Source organism: Zea mays, chromosome 5 (assembly GCF_902167145.1).
Source record: "Zea mays cultivar B73 chromosome 5, Zm-B73-REFERENCE-NAM-5.0, whole genome shotgun sequence".
NCBI classification, from domain to species: Eukaryota; Viridiplantae; Streptophyta; class Magnoliopsida; order Poales; family Poaceae; genus Zea; species Zea mays.
This window is the reverse complement of record NC_050100.1, coordinates 198,217,437-198,236,502: the sequence shown is the minus strand read 5'-3', so window position 1 is coordinate 198,236,502 and position 19,066 is coordinate 198,217,437. Positions and strand designations below refer to the sequence as shown.

The following is a 19,066-nucleotide window of genomic DNA, read 5'->3' as shown; positions in this document are numbered from 1 at the left end:
TGGGGCCGCTCGCTTCCCTCACCCGCGTGGACGCTTGTAACCCCCCTACTGCAAGCGCACCTGACCTGGGCGCGGGACGAACACGAAGGCCGCGGGACTTCCACCTCTCTCACGCTCGGCTCCGGCCGCCTCGCCTCTCCCCCCTTCGCGCTCGCCCACGCGCTCGACCCATCTGGGCTGGGGCACGCAGCACACTCACTCGTCGGCTTAGGGACCCCCTGTCTCGAAACGCCGACAAGTAGCAAAACTAGACCTACACGGGGAGCTCTAATCTCTATGTTTTCCATAGTGTTTTTAATTGTGAAATTAATTATTTTTAAAGTTAATTATTTGATAACAATGTGCATTATAGTACTATAAACATTCCAGTACTTTTTAGAAGTTTTTGAAGTATAAAAGCCAAATAACTCTGTTGAAGTGTATAGGAGGAGCTGAACATAGGACAATGAGTGGAGAGGAGATGAAATAGAGGGAAGAAGGAGGTATTTAAATATGTATAGAAAGTATAAATAGAGGATTTGAGAGGGGAAATAGATTGAAGTTAGCCTTTGTTTGCAGTAGGGCCAAATCCACTTATCAGCCCATCCCCATCCCCAGACTCAGCCCCAGCCCGGCTTTGGGCTTTGGCTAGGTAGTGCCGCCCCGCGACGAGATCCTCTGCCAGTAACTTCGTAGGACGTAGCACCCGATGACCCGAAGTCGCTGCGCGTGGGGGCGAGCGTGGGCCCGCGAGCAGTGACCCCGCCGCGGTTCTACTTCCCCAGACCCCAGACATACTGCAGAGGACTTGTTTTCTCATGACGGATCAGTGCCCGGACCCACATGTCAACGTCGAAGCTTCTAGACCTCTCCTGTCGTCCGAGTCATGCAACCCCCGTGCATCGCAATCACTCTCGTGCCCGCGTCGCGTCGCCCATCGGCAACTTGCAAAATCTGGCAACGCAAGGTGTACACTGTACGCACAGTACATCTTCTGATAGAGAGCCAAAGAGGTGAGAACATCCGGGTATGAATGACGCCCGGGTACCCCAATTGAAGTCTGACGAATCCAAAGCGAACACAAACGCTTACCTTTTTTTATATAAACCAAAGTACTTAATGAAATTATTTTGCACAATCTCATATTGGATCACCGACCGTATGCGTTGACTTTATTTGAGATATTGTTTGGTTACTTGTATGTAGGAGTCATAGTCTGTATAAGTGGATACAAAATAAACTATTTTGATGCCATTAATCTATATCCAGCTATACGTTTAAAATTATCGTATTTAACTGAATAGAACGGTGTCAGTCTGCGCATATACGGGGAGCCATCCAATCAAGCTGTAGTTTATTGGAAACTGATGGTCGGCGCGGGCGGCAGAGCTGCAGGTGGATGGGGGGAGTGGAGCAGAGCAGCAGATAACTTTTACAAATATATATTTATAAATAATATTTCTTATATTATTTATAAATGATTCATCTCTAACCGTCTGTGAATGGTTCATATATATGCGTTATTTTTCACTTTAACTCTGCCTTCGTTTACGTCCTAGGCAAAACAGAAACCACGCCGGCCGACCCGGCCTGCCCACATGGCGCCGACCTCTCCCGACGCCGTCCACCTAGGGGTGGTAATGGATTGTGATCCAAATAGTTCTTCACAAAATGTCAAGGCCCTAAATAAATTATAGTTTAAAAATGACTAGAAATAAAGCCCGATCCTAACCCGCTTCGATCCTTAAATCTTATAGTGCAAAAATTATAGCCCATTGTCAGCCCTACGTCCACCCCAGTGATACCGCACCTCGACTCCTCGAGGCATCGCCACATGCCCACGTCCGATCCGGGCCGCCCCACGCGCGGGGTGCGACACGCGTCGTGGCGCGACTGGCCACCAGGACATGTCCTCGTCGGCCAACCGACAGTCCGTTTCCCGCCCGCGGCTGATCTGTCCCCTCCTCGCGTCGCGTAGCCTACGCGTACACGAAAACGAACGTGACACCTTTCGGTGGCCTAGCTTGCTGATGCTCTATATAAGGACGCCTCCGGGCTCGATACCTCTCCATCCCTAATTAAGCCAAAAGGCACTGAAGAAGCCAGTCAATAGCGAGTTCTACTACTAGTAGCTAGCCTGCTGATCTGTTCTGTTGTTTAGTTCGCAAAGCCTTCTGTTTCGGCGACCATGGAGGATGAGAGGAACACCCAGCAGCACCAGGGCGGTGAGGCCCAGCAGGACGCCGCCGATCAGGTGGACGTGAAGGATAGGGGGCTCCTGGACAGCCTTCTCGGCAGGAAGAAGCACGACGACGACCAGGAGAAGAAGAAGCAGACGGATGAGCTGGCGACCGGCATGGAGAAGGTCACGGTGTCCGAGCCCGAGAAGCACGGGCACAAGGAGGAGGAGCACGAGGTCGTCGGCGAGAAGAAGGAGGGCCTTCTCGCCAAGCTGCACCGCACCAGTTCCAGCTCCAGCTCGGTACGTTCATATATAAACATGGTCTGCTGATATTCGGATCAGTAAAACGGCTTGTTATACGCAGTACGTCTATATATTTGACACGATCGAGAGTCACGATTATCTGACCACGATCGTGCGCGCATGCAGTCGAGCGACGAGGAAGAGGAGGCGATCGATGAGAACGGCGAGATTATCAAGAGGAAGAAGAAGAAGATGGGCCTCAAGGAGAAGCTCAAGGAGAAGCTGCCGGGCCACAAGGACGGCCACCACACGGCCGCACCGTCCCCGGCGCCCGCGCCCGTGGAGACGCATGCCCACCACCAGGAGGAAGCGCACAGGCCGCACGTCGTCCCGACCCCGGCCCCGCCGCCTCCACCGCACGTCCACCAGCACGACCACGGCGTCGTCGTCCAGGACGACGTGAAGACCGGGACCCCGCCGCATGCACCGGAGGAGGAGAAGAAAGGCCTGCTGGACAAGATCAAGGAGAAGCTCCCCGGTGGCCACAACAAGAAGCCTGAAGCCGCTGCCGCTGCCGCACCGGCTCCGCCCGTCCACGCGCCGGCGCCGGCGCCGCAGGCGGAGAACGTGAGCAGCCCGGATGGCAAGGAGAAGAAGGGCTTGCTGGGCAAGATCATGGACAAGATACCCGGCTACCACAAGAGCTCAGCTGAGGAAGCAGACCACAAGGCGGACGCCGCCGGCGAGCACAGGACCAGCTCCTAAGGTCGCAGTCGCAGCGCGTGTCCTGGCCGTGGCCGGGCCTTGGGCGATCAGAAGGTAGCTAGCGTTGGCATGTGGGTTCGGTTCTGGTTTGCTTTTACCAAAAGTTTGTTTCAAGGTGGATCGCCTGGTCAAGGTCCGTGTGCTTTTTAAGGTGGATCGCGTGACTGGCAGTGAGTGTTGCTGCTTGTGTAGGACGTGGTACGTACGGGTTTTATTTTGGTTCCAAGTCAAAAGTCACGGTCGGTCTGGATGTTGTGTACTGGGTTTGTTGAATTATGAGCAGCTGCGCGTTGTAATTCGGCTGGGCTACCTGGATGCGTTAATAATTGCTTTGGTTTCTGCCCAGCGCGCGAACGTGTTAGCGTGTAATCTCTATTTTGCACTATCCAGCGACTAATAAAAAGAAACGGGTATATATATATATATATATATATATATATATATATATATATATATATATATATATATATATATATATATATATATATCAATTATCATTTGGATGTTGGTACTGTGGAAACTTGTGATCCAGTGCACTTCTTTCTTTTTCTGTCGAGACTCAAGAGTGGGCTGGATCCGTAGAATAGAATGGAGGGTTTTCAAGCTACAGATCGAGCAGTGATCGTCAAGAGCGATTGCAGGACGCAATCGGCGCTGGCAAAGAGCCCAAGACGAACACTCGAGACACCACCACACGCTACATACAGGACTAATTTGTCCTCGTATCTAAATATCATATTTTACCACATCACACTAAAAGATACTTCCTCACATTCAAAACGTCTCCAACCATAAGAATGAGTGAATGGAGATGAGAGGAGGTAGAGATTCTCCGACATGTTCAGCTGGAACTTTACAGCACACACCGAGAGATCTGCCTTTACACAAACAGCACAACTCCTTCGTTTTCCCTTTTCCAAAGTAAATCTAGTAGTACTGCCAAACAAGAGAGACTCATCACAAGTACATATGCGGGGAGATGCTGCATGGTACTTCCCCGCACCGCTCTCGTCTACGACAGTACGACGGCCCGGATACGCCGGCCATCTCAGAGTCAGCCGAGACTAGAGATGTCCAAATGGGCCGCCCGGCCCGGCTCGGGGCCGGGCCGTCTAGGCACGCGGGCTCAATTTCCTGTCCGAATCTGGCCCGCAGCGGGCTTAAACGGGCCGGGCTGGCCCGTTTAGCACGAAAAAACGGGCTATGCGGGCCAGTAAGTACATTTTAGTGTAAAAAAAGCGGGCTTAACAGGCTTAGAGGTAAACGGGCCGTGCCGGGCTAACCCACCGTGCCTAGTTTCTTGTCCGAGCCCGGCCCGCTTATTCGTACCGGGCCGGCCCGGGCCCGCATAGAACTGGGTCGTGCCGGGCTCGGACCGGGCCCAAACAACGGGCTTCGTGCCGGGCTCACGGGCCTCGTGCTTATTGGACATCTATAGCCGAGACGCACACAATTGCGAACCAAGTGTTCGGCGACTCCATGGCGGACGTGGGCAACAACTACTCTCTTCGTTTCTTTTTATTTGTCGCTGGATAGTTAAATTTTACACTATCCAATGACAACTAAAACGATACGGAGAGAGTACTTACCAAGCAGAGACGTGCCTCGGGCCAACTCCACCCACCCACCCACCCCCAAGGCCCCAACGGCGTCGACTTCCCCACGTCGCGGCCCACCGCCCGGCAGATACAACTATAGATGGCCAAAAAGCACGAGGCCCGTGAGCCCGGCACGAAGCCCGCTTTTTGGGCCCGGTCCGAGCCCGGCACGGTTGAATAAGCGGGCGGGCTTGGACAGGAAACTAGGCACGGCGGGCTAGCCCGGCACGGCCCGTTTACCTCTAAGCCCGTTAAGCCCGTTTTTTTTACACTAAAACGTGCTTACCGGCCCGTTTAGCCCGCTTTTCGGTCTGTTTTTTCGTGCTAAACGGGCCGGCCCGGCCCGTTTAGGCCCGCTGCGGGCCGGGCTTGGACAGAAACTTAAGCCCGCTGGCTCAGCAGGCCCGGCCCGGTTTTGGCCGGGCTTCACCGGGCCCGGGCCGGGCCGGGCCGGGCCGGCCCGTTTGGCCATCTCTAGATACAACGGCGTCGACTTCCTGGGTAACCACTCTATCACAGCGCGCCAAGGTCATTATTCGTGTGGTTCAGAGTTTCTCGACTGGTTAGGAAGGATTGTGGTTCAGAGTAAAATCATTCAGGATTTTTACTCTCATGGGTTTTGTATCTGTACGGGCGCACCCTAAGCCCTGCCCATGCTAGACTGAACAAACAAAACATTGAAACAGCACCGGCGAATCAACACAGCACACAGCGGACTGACCCATACAAGACCTGTGGGCTGTGGATTAATAAAATATCAAAAATTTAAAACCTTTTTGGAAGGACACCACCGGAGTAAAACTCTTATTCTATTTGAAAAGTATACACGTTTGCCAAGTCACACCTGTGTATTTCACTCCCAAACGTCCCCTAAAAGACTTTCGTCCAAAGTGAACATGGGCTTCAAGCGCAGCCCGGCCGCCGTTCCTCGCCGTGGCCAACAAGCAGATCTTCAGAGGTCTCCTGGGACTGGGAGTAAACTTCGCCTCTGCAGGGTCAGGCATTCTTGACACGACAGTAAGCCACTCGTGACCGGAGTTACCGCGAGCTAGTGCCCATTATTACTTACTTTCCTGCACGGGCGCTGCAAGCAAAGATTACAGACGTGGATCACTTTGTTCGTGCAGGGCTGCCGACACCCTGCTGTCGCGCTTCCTGTTCCTCATCAGCACCGGCGGCAAAGACCTGTTCGCCTTCTTCTCCAGAACCGTGTGAAGGCAGGCCACCGCGCCATCCCCCCCTGCTCTCTAAACCATGCGCATATGATATGATCCGCCGAGAAGTCTCACTGAAAACATAATGTGTGCCGCGGCCGGGCGGTTCAGTCTCTGTACGTGCTCGGGGCGAGGAAGTTCGCCGTGATCGACGTCCTGCCGATCGGGTGCTGCTCCTACCCGAGGAGCCTGCTGCCTGCACCCGCTCAGCGCCTGCATCGACGTCCTCAACGAGCTGGCGCGTGCGTTCAACAAGGGCGTCAAGGCGGCCATGCACGGCCTCAGCTTCTTGAGCTTCCAGGCCGGGGTTCAGGTACTCCGTCGGGAGCTCCCATGCCGTCGTGCAGAGCATCATGAAGCACCATCAAAGGCTGGGTACGTACGTGTGCCTGAAGCCCTGAACAGCTACGAGGCTTTCATCAGATTAGCTAACTTGACTGGTCAGTGCGGTTCAGGATTATGAGGCTCGTGTTCGGTTTTGACGTGAAAATGACGGTGCGCAGGGTTCAAGGACGCGAACGCGTGCTGCGGTCGGGCCGGTTCATGCAACGGCAAGGCCGGGTGCACGCCCAACGCGACACTACGCGACAACCGGCACGAGTACCTCTTCTGGGACCTGCTGCACCCGACGCACGCCGCCGCCATCTACAACGGCTCGATCCACTTCGCCGCGCCTATAAACTTCAGGCAGCTGGTGGAAGACAGATACTAGCCAGCGGAGGAAGAGGACCCCCTGCAACGTGTGTGCCGTGCTGTTTGTGCTGCTGGTGTGTACTGTGTAGGGGACAATGGATATGCATGGCTGTGTTCATTATCACCCGGTATGTTACTCGCGGTTTAGATGATGATGGCGGCGTAGTTTGGACTCTGAGATAACATGTGTCACATCTCATTCCCTTTGTGATTAGTGGGAGGTACGGTGATATAATTATTTTTAGAGAACATATCATGAACCTTTGGTACACATGGCGCATGTATTGGATTGTAACCATCCATCTGTCAAAAGGTAACTCGTCTTTTTACCCAATGACCGATGGTGCAATAGTTTGTAATAACTAGATGTACACCCGATGGTGTATGATTGTAAAGTACAAGGATATGCAAAGAGGAAAGTGATTGTGGAAGCTGATATGGCACAAGACAATGCCTTTGTAGGACTGTACACGTGTGTGTATAAATGATGGTTTACTCCCTCCATGTCCAAATTATAAGTTGTTTTGAGGTTTGAGTCAATGATATATAGTTGCACCAAAAAATTTAATACTTAACACAAACTAATTAAATCCCAAATTAGAGGTTAGATAATCAATACATAGGAGTAAAAGAAAGAGAAGTTCTCTGGGACTTGTTGCTCTTATAAATGTAGAATTTACATTAGAGAGCAACTCAAGTGATTTAAATCAAAGTCCAAGCAAGAGAACTTAGGGAGAGAGAGGAGAATAAATCTCAACAAAAGAAAAAAACACAAGAAGGCATACAATTTGTTTACAGAGAATGATGCTCATCCTTTGGGACTCAAATATGATACAAATAGTAGTCCTATGAGGCTAGTATACACATTTATACATCAGATGATTGCAGGTCTGCTTAAATGAGACAAACCAATATAGGTGGCGATCAACTTTAAGTTAGTCCACAACTCGTACATATCATCAGAGTGGGACTGAAGTAGTCCAATATACGTAGCAGAGCAAATCAACCGTCCAACAACCACATGCATGGTTGGGAAACAGGCGTAACTCTTACACGATCCGCGGTCTCCTTCTCTGAAAAAACAACAAATAAGCAAGAGGGAGTACTTATGTATTCAGCAGCCCACCTTTACCAACAGAATGAGAATTCAAATACATATGCATTGAATAGTTAGAGGTCAGAATATTTTACAGAAAATTAATTTTTGATGTAAGGCTATTTTTGTAAAACATTTTATTATTTTCAAAGCGTCCTCTCTGAAAGGCCAAGAAATTTTTCATTATATAACCAAATCCCTTAGACTAACCCATCCAGGAATCTCGGTAGTTTACCACCGGTTTTCATTTTCAAAACCCAAAAGCAACTACTGGATTTCCCGTCCACGATACCTCATAGCTCAACCGCCGGACCTTTTCAAACCATTTTCAAAGCTTTTTAGAAAACAAAACGCTAATTATCAAAACCAAGCCATAATCTGACTCTACGTAGAGATGTTATTACCCACTAGTTCGATTTCAGCAATCCCACCATCATGAGATCCAAGTACTAAAACTGTTGCATCTCATGCATGGCTTTACCTACCAAAACGAACAAGGCCACCATCTCCCCCAAACTAGGACGACAATGTTCCCCTTCCTTTTCTTTTCGATGCTCTGCAGCCACCGATAACCCTAGGGTGCAGCTCATGCAAGATCGGATCGAGTGACTTCCTGCATAGTCTCGAGTGGTTATACTTGTTGAAAGTTTAGGTAAGGAGTAATGACAAATCAGTCCTTATGTGGGATGGGATAGTCCATCATGCTCAGTCACTCGATCCAATCTTTGGGCCGTACCACACTAGGGAGTCCCGACCATCCCGCTCATGGTGGTGACGATGATAAATAATTTGAAACTCGACCCGCTCATGCTCAAACTCGGCTATAAATGCACTTTTTCGAAAATCTCTCATTCCAAAGCCTCTAAGGTGTTCAGAAATATTCCTAGGAGCATTTATAACTTATCCAAGCTTGTGTCATAGCTCACCTTATCCAACATATGCCCTATTTTTCATTTGTTTGAGCTAGATGTTGGTTCCTCAATTTGGCACTTATCAACCTGCAAGTACACACTTAGAAAACTTATTAGATCTCAAGATTGTGTTGGTCATTAATCACCAAAACCAAGATAGAAATAATGACATATAATACATTTCCCTTTTAGTCAAACTTGTAAAATTTTGACAGAAATAACTATTTTGTTATTTAGTTTTGAAACCGAACTGTCATATGCATTGATTTGTCTTAAAAGTTACATTTACAAAAAGCATTGGTCAAAGCTATATTTCTGAGGTCATGTCGTTGTCATAAACGACTTTTAATTTGGACCTGTATGGAGTACATGACATATAACAATATTTTCTTGATTGGGAATACAGTGCATGCCTTTATTTGTAGGTAATAACATTGCCAAAATTATAAATATGTTTTTTATCTATGTAACCTTTTATCTTTAACACATATTGAAAGCTCTCTTGTGGGTTTTGGTGTTTCGATGACAACTCAATTAAATGACTAACAAGTATGTTAAGTGTTGAACAGGTGCTTAATGTAAAGCTAACAGGGTTCAACACAAGTGAACAAGTGTGATGGTCCAAGGACTAGATGATGGATAGATAATGAGCATCACAAGTAAGATGGACATTGCATAAAGTGAGACTCGGGTGCGTAGCTCGGAAACAACTGATCAGGCCAAGGACAGAGGCAAGAAGAGCTTCGAGGTACCAAGTGCACGGGAAAAGGTCAAAGAGGCTGAGGAACCCAAAGCCAAGGGTGAAGAAGAAGACTTGCAAAGTCACGGGTGATCGAGTTGAGAAGAGCTATGGCACATCAAGGATCACTACATAAGGACATGACTTACCACCAATGAGGTAACAACTACAGTTATGTGGTGTAAGTCATATAGCTCAAGATCAAGCTCTAAGAAGTGAACAAGGTCACTGGAAGGAGAACCAATGTCAAAACCAGGACTGGAAGCAGCCCAAAAGAGCTAAGTGCACCTTGACCTTTAGTTTGGGTTGTTCCCATGTTTGGAGATGTTCTGTGTGACCTTCGCAGGATGTTGGAGCTTAGAAACGTTAATCTAGATCAAGGCAAGCTGACTTGATGATTTATGAGTCCAACATCAAAGCTCAAAGCATGTCAAATGCTAAAGAAGTGAAAGTCAAGAGAAGGTATGTTTCTAGACTTAGTACATTGGCTTTTGTGTACTAATATATCTGTCTAAGTGTTAGAAACAGAGAAAAGAAGAAAAGAAAAGAAATACAAAAGGCTTGGCTGTGTACAGCCAAGACTCAGCTCAGTCTGGCACACCGGACTGTCCGGTGGTGCACCAGACAGTGTTCGGTGCGCCAGGCTGAACTCCGGTGAACTGCCCGCTCTCGGGAGAAGTGTGGCGATGATCGGCTATAATTCACCGGACTGTCCGGTGTACACCGGACTGTCCGGTGGGCCAACGGTCGGCTGGGCCAACGGTCGGCCGCGCAATCCGCGCGTGACGCGTGGCCGAGCCAACGGTCATATGGGGGCACCGGACTGTCCGGTGTGCACCGGACAGTGTCCAGTGCGCCAACGGCTCCAGACAGCAACGGTCGACTGCGCCATTTTTGGAAGGAAATCGGGCACCAGGCAGTGTCCCGTGGTGCACCGGACTGTCCGGTGCACCACCCGACAGAAAGCTGATATTGCCTTCCAAATGAAGTCCAACGGCTCCTAGGCCCCTTGGGTCTATAAAAGGGACTCCTAGGCGCCTCCAAGAAAAGGACAAGTGCAGCCAACAAGTGTAGACATCACTCTGATCAATTCTCACTCTCCCTCTTGTGTGCAACTCTCTAGTTTGTGTAGAAGGCAAAGCTATAAGCCTTTAGAGAGTGGAGAAGTGCTGCTAAGAGCTAGAGCAAGGTCTTGAGCGTATTGTTACTCTGCCGGAGTGCTGCCAAGAAGTTTGTAAGGAGCCACGGTTTCGTTGTAACCAACATCAACATAGTGAAAGGCTCTATCTGTCATACTGACAGATCTGAGCAAACGGAGGAAGGAGTTGAAATAGACTCCAAGCCCAGGTGTGGCTAACTCCAACGGGGACTAGGCAAGCATTTCAGGCTTGGCCGAACCTCAGGATAAATCCTTGCATCTGTGTGCTCTGTTGTGTATTGTATTCTGACTCTCTGTCTCACTTGCTTTTATATCTGCACTTCAACACTTATCTGTGGTATAAGCTTTATTTGAGGTGCAGGACATTTTGAGACAGAAACTTCCATTCCGCTGCAACCTACTCGAAGGGTTCTTCATTCCACTGCGATCCAGCCTTCGAGTAGTGTAAGAATTTAAGTTTCAAAGTGATAATTTTTATTCGCCTATTCACCCCCCTCTAGGCGACATCCAGATCCTGTTCCCGGGCCAAATGGAACTTTCAATTGGTATCAAAGCTAGGCCTCTCCAGTGTGGGCTTAGCCGTCCGGAGATGACGATGTCGTCACAAGAGGTAACTGTAGAACTTCTTTTAGGCGATGGTTCTAATTACAAATCTTGGTCTGTCTCTATTTATAATGCTTTCATGAATGTTGATCCTGATTTGAGACAGATCTTTAGTAGAAGTATTTTCCCTCTGATATTAGTAAAAATCCTTCTAATGAAGAACTAAGATGTTTATCTCTCAATCACCATGCTTGCAACATCTTAGTTGACTCTCTTTCTAGAGGTGCTTATTTTTCCATCATGAGTAGTGACAATGATTTATTTGTTGATGCTCATGATTTATGGAATAGAATTAAAGTAAAATATTTTGTGGCAAATTGTGTTGCTCCTACTCCCTATATCGCTTGTGATACTAACCTATCAAAGGGAGATGAAAAGCGTTGGACACCAAACGATGAATCCACCTCATCAACAGGTTTGTCTTCCACTAGTAATAAATGTCTTATTGCTAACAATGATGGTGGAGACGAAAGCGATGATGAGGAAGAATATGAGGAGTCCACATCATCACAAGGTACATTTTCCTGTTTTGCTTCCACTGATAATAATGACAGGGAAAATGAGACCGACGATGTGGAAGAAGAAAAGATTCGCCAATTCTACATCCATCTCAACAAAGACGACAAAGCAATCTTGGTTAAGTTGTTGAGAAGGAACAAGGAACAAGGCGAGACGCTTCTCAGGCTAGAGGAGACTCTCATCAAAACAAACAACAGCCTGGAGAAGATGACCAAAGAACATGAGGAGCTAAGGTGCTCTCATGGTGTCTTGGTCCAACAGTATGATTCAATGTTAATTGAGCAAAGTAATAATGATGATGCTCTATCCAATGTTGCTCAACTTAAAACTGAAAATTCTATGCTTAGGAGTCAAGTAGAAACAATGAATTTAGAAAAGCTTGCTCTAAGTGAAAAGTATGATACATTGTCATACTCTCATAGTAAACTAGTTGATGACCATATCATGCTCGATATTGCTCATGAGGTAGTAATTACTAGTTTAAACTCATATGAACCTCATTCTTGCACTAGTAATCAATTGGTCAAAATATTATCATGTGCTGACCTCCACCGCCCCAAGAAAGGCCAATCCTTGTTTGAGAAACAAGTTGCAGGATCAAAAAGGAAATTGCTTGGGAACAAGAAACAAGGACAATTAAGGAGAAGATGCCTTGCTCGACTTCTGCAAGATATCTACGAACACGTGGTGAAGAAGGTTGAGGAAGGAGAAACCGCAGCAAGGGTCAAACTCCATAAGAAGGATGTTCCCAAAGCAATAAATGAAGAAATCAACATGAACAAGGAAAAGGGTAAAAATTCAATTAGTCATGTTGATTGCACTGATCATCTCTCCATGTCATTCAAGTACAAAAAGGGAAAAGGAAAAAGGAGGTGCTTCAAGTGCAAGAAGTTAGGCCACCTCATCGCATCTTGTCCGTACAAAGACAAGAATGAAGGGACGAGTTGTTTTGGATGCAACAATGAGGACCACATGATCACTTCATGTCCGGTCATGAAGAATCAAGGATGTGCATCCTCCAAGATGACCCTCACCAAGGAAAATGACAAACAGCAAGCGTCATGTCAGGTTGAGCGACGCTTCTGCTACAAGTGTGGTGAGCAGGGTCATCTATCCAAGGTATATAATAAAGGTAAGGTTCCTAAGCAAGTAAATTTGTCTCAATCGCTTAGGAGACCCAAATCATACACTTGTTCTAGATCTATAACAATATCACCTAGAACTAGCACAAAGACTATTTGGGTACCAAAGGCACTTTTAGTTGAACGTCATGGACCCATCCCTAGGTGGGTACCAAAATGTGCTAACTAGACCATGCAGGTGCCTTGAGATGGACTGGAGACCATGGGAGAGCTTAAGACAGTTATATCAAACTCTATGCTTAAGCTGTTAATTGTTTTGGTGTTTATTCATTGACCCAAGGTTGAATTACTATGAGATACTAATTCCATGTTCATCTCAAGTGAAATAAGTTGTAGAGGTCCTTAATCGTTATTGGTGAATCAAGTAAAGGACTTTGATGAGAATCTACAACTTGTTCTCCAAAGGACGGTACCCGTGTATTTTAAGTACATAATTGCAATTTAGTATTGCTCTTAAGTTGGCTTGTTGTGCTTCCTGTCCTTGGAGTAGTTATGATTTATGATTGCCTGTGTTAAATGGATCATAATAATGTTTGCTTAATCATGACTGGTGCTCTATAGGATATATCTTTTGAATCATTCATGGGTAGCTCTTTCATTTGTTATATCTCCAACGATTAACTCTCTTGGTGTATATGGATAAACATATAACTTTTTGTAAGTCATGCTATGTGCAAATATGACATTTTGTTTAGTCCATGTTCACATGATTACCCTAGTTTGGTATTGTGTGAATTTCAAATCCATGTCGTGCCCTTTTGAGCTATGAGGTGCGTGAGCAAAAGGAGCCCTGAATTGGTGATAACAAGTGCTCTCATAAAGGCAAAGGTATGCAATTTCATTAAATATTCTTGAAATTCCATTCATTGTGATCATAGCTATGTTCTTGTCTTTCAATTGGTAGTATCTTGGCTTAGGTGATTTATGCCTTTAAAATGTTGTTTCTTCTGGTGCACCTAAGAAACCTTCTTAATTATGGCATGCTTAGACATTACGCTTTATATGCATGATTGTGTTGTTCTTCAATTGGTACATGTGGTACAATGATTGTCATGTATGAAGCATGTCTAGATTGCTTGTAAAATGTTATACTCCTTGAGGCATGCATTGCTGTATTAAGTCAATCTTTCATTTGGTACTCAATTGGTATCTCTTTGTGAAGAATTTGAGAGTATGCGTTGACCAAGATATGTTGTAATCCCCTCTAGTTCTGAGAAAGCTAGAATGTGCAAAGTGCAAGTTATTCAAATACTTGATGCAAAAGTTTAGGGGGAGACACACGTAACTTGTGTCTTTTGAGACTAATTGTTTCTTGAGCGATCTTGTATAGTCTCAAGGTGGAAAAGAGAAGATGAGCAAGAAATGGAGCAATCAGGACTTGGGTACCTCCGTAAGTCAAGTAATTGGTATCTAAAGTCGTGAGTAAATGCACATTTTTAAATTGCTCATGCTCTACAGTATTTTGTGATATTAGATGCTTATCCTTAAATACCATGGAACTATGATAATAAATGACCCTTCAATTGGTAGCCGTGATAGTTTGCTTCAATTAACATCTTTTGGTAATCACTAGAATAGAAGCTTCATCTTGTGTCACAATACTATAACTTGCTCTAAGCTTGGTGTCTTAGCAACAAGAAAAGGTTAGGATAAAGAATCAGGCACAAGTGTGGAGAAGCTCTCGAGAGATAAATACTTTCAAGATGGAAAGTACACCGCAACATGGTAAAGGTACAAAAGGAAGTATTGATCTTTTGCGTATATGTGTCTTAATCTTACTCAAATGTTGATGATACATATGTTTAATGAGTAAGGGGGAGTTCTGATAGTATGTTTTTCCTCCTTAACACCCTACTGTTCCTTGACATCATCCTATGTTCTTGCTTGAATATGGTTTTGGTGTTTGATGTCAAAGGGGGAGAATTTGTGCATTAAAGCTTATCTCAACATGAGAGGAAAGCTCATCCTAAGGGGTGATGTGTTAATTTGAGCATTGTTAGTATGTCATTGTGTTATTGATAATTCTGCTATGAATTAATTGCATCTATAGTGTTGATTCTATAATAGATATTCATGTGGGTAATGGTGCTTTAAGATTAATGGTGGTAATGGTGCTTTAAGATTAATGGTGCTTTAAAATTGCTTTAAATTGGTATCTTAGTTTAAATTGATATCTAAATGGTGAATAGTGGTAGGTTGATATTCCTGTGATATATCCACTCAATTGATGGGTGTTTAACTTTGATTCTGTGCATTTGTGTGTTATAGCATCATGGTTTGATCTTTGACACAATGCATTCCAAAAAGTGCTAAGATGTAGAAATGCTTCGAATTGCCTAAGTATGTGCAAATTGGCATATAAGGCCAAAATTATGATTTTGAAGTAAGCACATATTTAGGGGGAGCATTCTATAAACTTAGATTTCAAAGTTTGTGCGTTAAATCTTATTCTAATGTAAGCTTTAATTGTGTTGCCATCAATCACCAACAAGGGGGAGATTGAAAGCTCTCTTGTGGGTTTTGGTGTTTGGATGACAACTCAATTAAAGGACTAACAAGTATGTTAAGTGTTGAACAGGTGCTTAATGTAAAGCTAACAGGGTTCAACACAAGTGAACAAGTGTGATGGTCCAAGGACTAGATGATGGATAGATAATGAGCATCACAAGTAAGATGGACATTGCATAAAGTGAGACTCGGATGCGTAGCTCGGAAACAACTGATCAAGCCAAGGACAGAGGCAAGAAGAGCTTCGAGGTACCAAGTGCACGGGAAAAGGTCAAAGAGGCTGAGGAACCCAAAGCCAAGGGTGAAGAAGAAGACTTGCAAAGTCACGGGTGATCGAGTTGAGAAGAGCTATGGCACATCAAGGATCACTACATAAGGACATGACTTACCACCAATGAGGTAACATCTACAGTTATGTGGTGTAAGTCATATAGCTCAAGATCAAGCTCTAAGAAGTGAACAAGGTCACTGGAAGGAGAACCAATGTCAAAACCAGGACTGGAAGCAGCCCAAAAGAGCTAAGTGCACCTTGACCTTTAGTTTGGGTTGTTCCCATGTTTGGAGATGTTCTGTGTGACCTTCGCAGGATGTTGGAGCTTAGAAACGTTAATCTAGATCAAGGCAAGCTGACTTGATGATTTATGAGTCCAACATCAAAGCTCAAAGCATGTCAAATGCTAAAGAAGTGAAAGTCAAGAGAAGGTATGTTTCTAGACTTAGTACATTGGCTTTTGTGTACTAATGTATCTGTCTAAGTGTTAGAAACAGAGAAAAGAAGAAAAGAAAAGAAATACAAAAGGCTTGGCTGTGTACAGCCAAGACTCAGCTCAGTCTGGCACACCGGACTGTCCGATGGTGCACCGGACAGTGTCCGGTGCGCCAGGCTAAACTCCGGTGAACTGCCCGCTCTCGGGAGAAGTGTGGCGACGATCGGCTATAATTCACCGGACTGTCCGGTGTACACCGGACTGTCCGGTGAGCCAACGGTCGGCTGGGCCAACGGTCGGCCACGCAATCCGCGCGTGACACGTGGCCGAGCCAACGGTCATATGGGGGCACCGGACTGTCCGGTGTGCACCGGACAGTGTCCGGTGCGCCAAAGGCTCCAGACAGCAACGGTCGACTGCGCCATTTTTGGAAGGAAATCGGGCACCGGACAGTGTCCCGTGGTGCACCGGACTGTCCGGTGCACCACCCGACAGAAAGCTGATATTGCCTTCCAAATGAAGTCCAACGGCTCCTAGGCCCCTTCGGTCTATAAAAGGGACTCCTAGGCGCCTCCAAGAAAAGGACAAGTGCAGCCAACAAGTGTAGACATCACTCTGATCAATTCTCACTCTCCCTCTTGTGTGCAACTCTCTAGTTTGTGTAGAAGGCAAAGCTATAAGCCTTTAGAGAGTGGAGAAGTGCTGCTAAGAGCTAGAGCAAGGTCTTGAGCGTATTGTTACTCTGCCGGAGTGCTGCCAAGAAGTTTGTAAGGAGCCGCGGTTTCGTTGTAACCAACATCAACATAGTGAAAGGCTCTATCTGTCATACTGACAGATCTGAGCAAACGGAGGAAGGAGTTGAAATAGACTCCAAGCCCAGGTGTGGCTAACTCCAACGGGGACTAGGCAAGCATTTCAGGCTTGGCCGAACCTCGGGATAAATCCTTGTGTCTGTGTGCTCTGTTGTGTATTGTATTCTGACTCTCTGTCTCACTTGCTTTTATATCTGCACTTCAACACTTATCTGTGGTATAAGCTTTATTTGAGGTGCAGGACATTTTGAGACAGAAACTTCCATTCCGCTGCAACCTACTCGAAGGGTTCTTCATTCCACTGCGATCCAGCCTTCGAGTAGTGTAAGAATTTAAGTTTCAAAGTGATAATTTTTATTCGCCTATTCACCCCCCCTCTAGGCGACATCCAGATCCTGTTCCCGGGCCAAAGGGAACTTTCACATATAATATTCTATCTTCAATATATAGTATAAACTTCTATATTTAATAGACGGTAGTATTATTCATTCTTATTGTCCACTAAGCATGGACACATGGTTGAGTTCGTGGTCAGACTAGAGGTGTTGACGGGGACTCGATACCCTAAAACCCATATAGAATTTCTCTATTATGCTTAGGGTATAAAAATATTTCAATCCCTATGTGTACCTATTTGTAGGAAATTCTTCCCATTGGGCACGGGGGACCAATATATTTACCCACTAAAATTAGATGTGCAACCCAATAGGTAATAAGTCCAACAACTAACCCTACTTTTCCCAACCCTTTAAACACTCATACACCTAACTCAGGCGGCCAGCCGCCGACTGCTTCATCCACCAGTCCACGTGTCACTTTGTTTTGCTGTTTTGCATGGCTAAAAATGTCTTTGTTGTTATATGTCATATTTATTTATGATGTATTGTTGTTGAGTGTCGTGTGTTTGTTAATGTCATATAAAATATATTGTGATCAGATTTTCTTGTCTAGGATGGGAACCTATTAGGGTCTCGATATCCGAATGATGATGGATATGGGATAAATCTTATACCTATGACTAGTTAGTTGCCCGTGTGTTGGGGACTTGTTCTCAAATGCTATGAATCAAGAACAAGACAACACAAAATGTTAAATGTTAATATCCTTCATCCTTCGAAGCATTATTTCCCTAAGGATATAATGATTTTCGGACGAAGGTTATGAAGGACATACCTTCATCAGCATAAAATATAATAATGAAGAAGGAATCATATGAAACATAAAGATAACTTAAACAGTTGTGTATTATTGTCGACTCATTTCCATTTTATTATGATGGAAAGATAAAAATGATATCAAATTATAAGTGTACCTTCAGCTCGTGAGAAGGTAAAAGCACAAGTGTGACGCAAAAGCCAATTCCAAATCAACGTGAACAGTACGGGGATACTGTTCACCTATTTATAGGCATGGGTCGCAGCCCACGCAAAATTACATTAATGCCCTTTACATTTGTCAATAACTTTATGATAATTCTTCGAGGTCTAATCTGGTTTTTCATCTTTAAGTCGGTTTCCTTTTCCGCCGCTATTCCGAAGCTCTTCTACACACAGCTTCGGCTCTGCGCCAACCTTCGTGTTCTTTGTGCCTCTTCGTACCGTGGCTCTGATCCGAGTCCGAAGATACCTGTTAATGTACTTTACTCCAGAAACATTGTTAAATCATGTTTTTGAGGACCTTCGGAAGCCGAAGGCCCCCAACAGTAGCCCCTCGCAATATTAATTTGTTAGAATGATAAATTCAGATTGCGAAATGGACGAAGGCTATGAGCCGAAGGTTCGAAAAAACACCTTCCTTTTGCTAGAATAGCAACAGTCATTGGCAAATGGGCCCCTCCAGTCTCCGACATAATAGGTTTATAAATACGGGCTCGCCACAATTTATTCGACACGCTCTCTTGCCATCTGTTTTACCTGCTCAAAAAGTTTTCTGCCTACAAATATTTGGTTGCCTCCCTAGTTTTAAACTTCGGAAGCGAGAGGCAAGAATTCCGAAGGAATGTTTGAGGAGAAGAAGGTTGCTGCCGAAATGAAGCTGAGCCTTTCTGAAGAGATGCATCTGGGTTTTCTTGAGTCAATGGCAAAGACGAATATGGAGAAGATTACAAGGGAGATTTTAGAAGGTTTATCTGAAGATACTGGTGAGAGTGACAGTTACGATGCAGATAGCGGGGTGAAGATTCCGAAGATCGGCCAT

General features: G+C 45.6%; 1 protein-coding gene and 1 pseudogene across 1 annotated transcript; both read left to right on the top strand.

Annotated features, from left to right (window-relative positions):
• The first annotated feature begins 2,066 nt into the window (after nt 1-2,066).
• Nucleotides 2,067-3,508, top strand: LOC100281087 (dehydrin COR410). The gene is made up of 2 exons (NM_001370707.1): nt 2,067-2,461; nt 2,591-3,508. Exons 1-2 carry the CDS (start codon nt 2,168-2,170, stop codon nt 3,167-3,169), a joined length of 873 nt encoding a protein of 290 aa, NP_001357636.1. The 5' UTR covers nt 2,067-2,167; the 3' UTR covers nt 3,170-3,508.
• A 1,311-nt stretch (nt 3,509-4,819) lies between these two features.
• On the top strand, nt 4,820-6,693 carry LOC103627527 (GDSL esterase/lipase At2g23540-like; annotated as a pseudogene).
• The last annotated feature ends 12,373 nt before the right edge of the window (nt 6,694-19,066 follow it).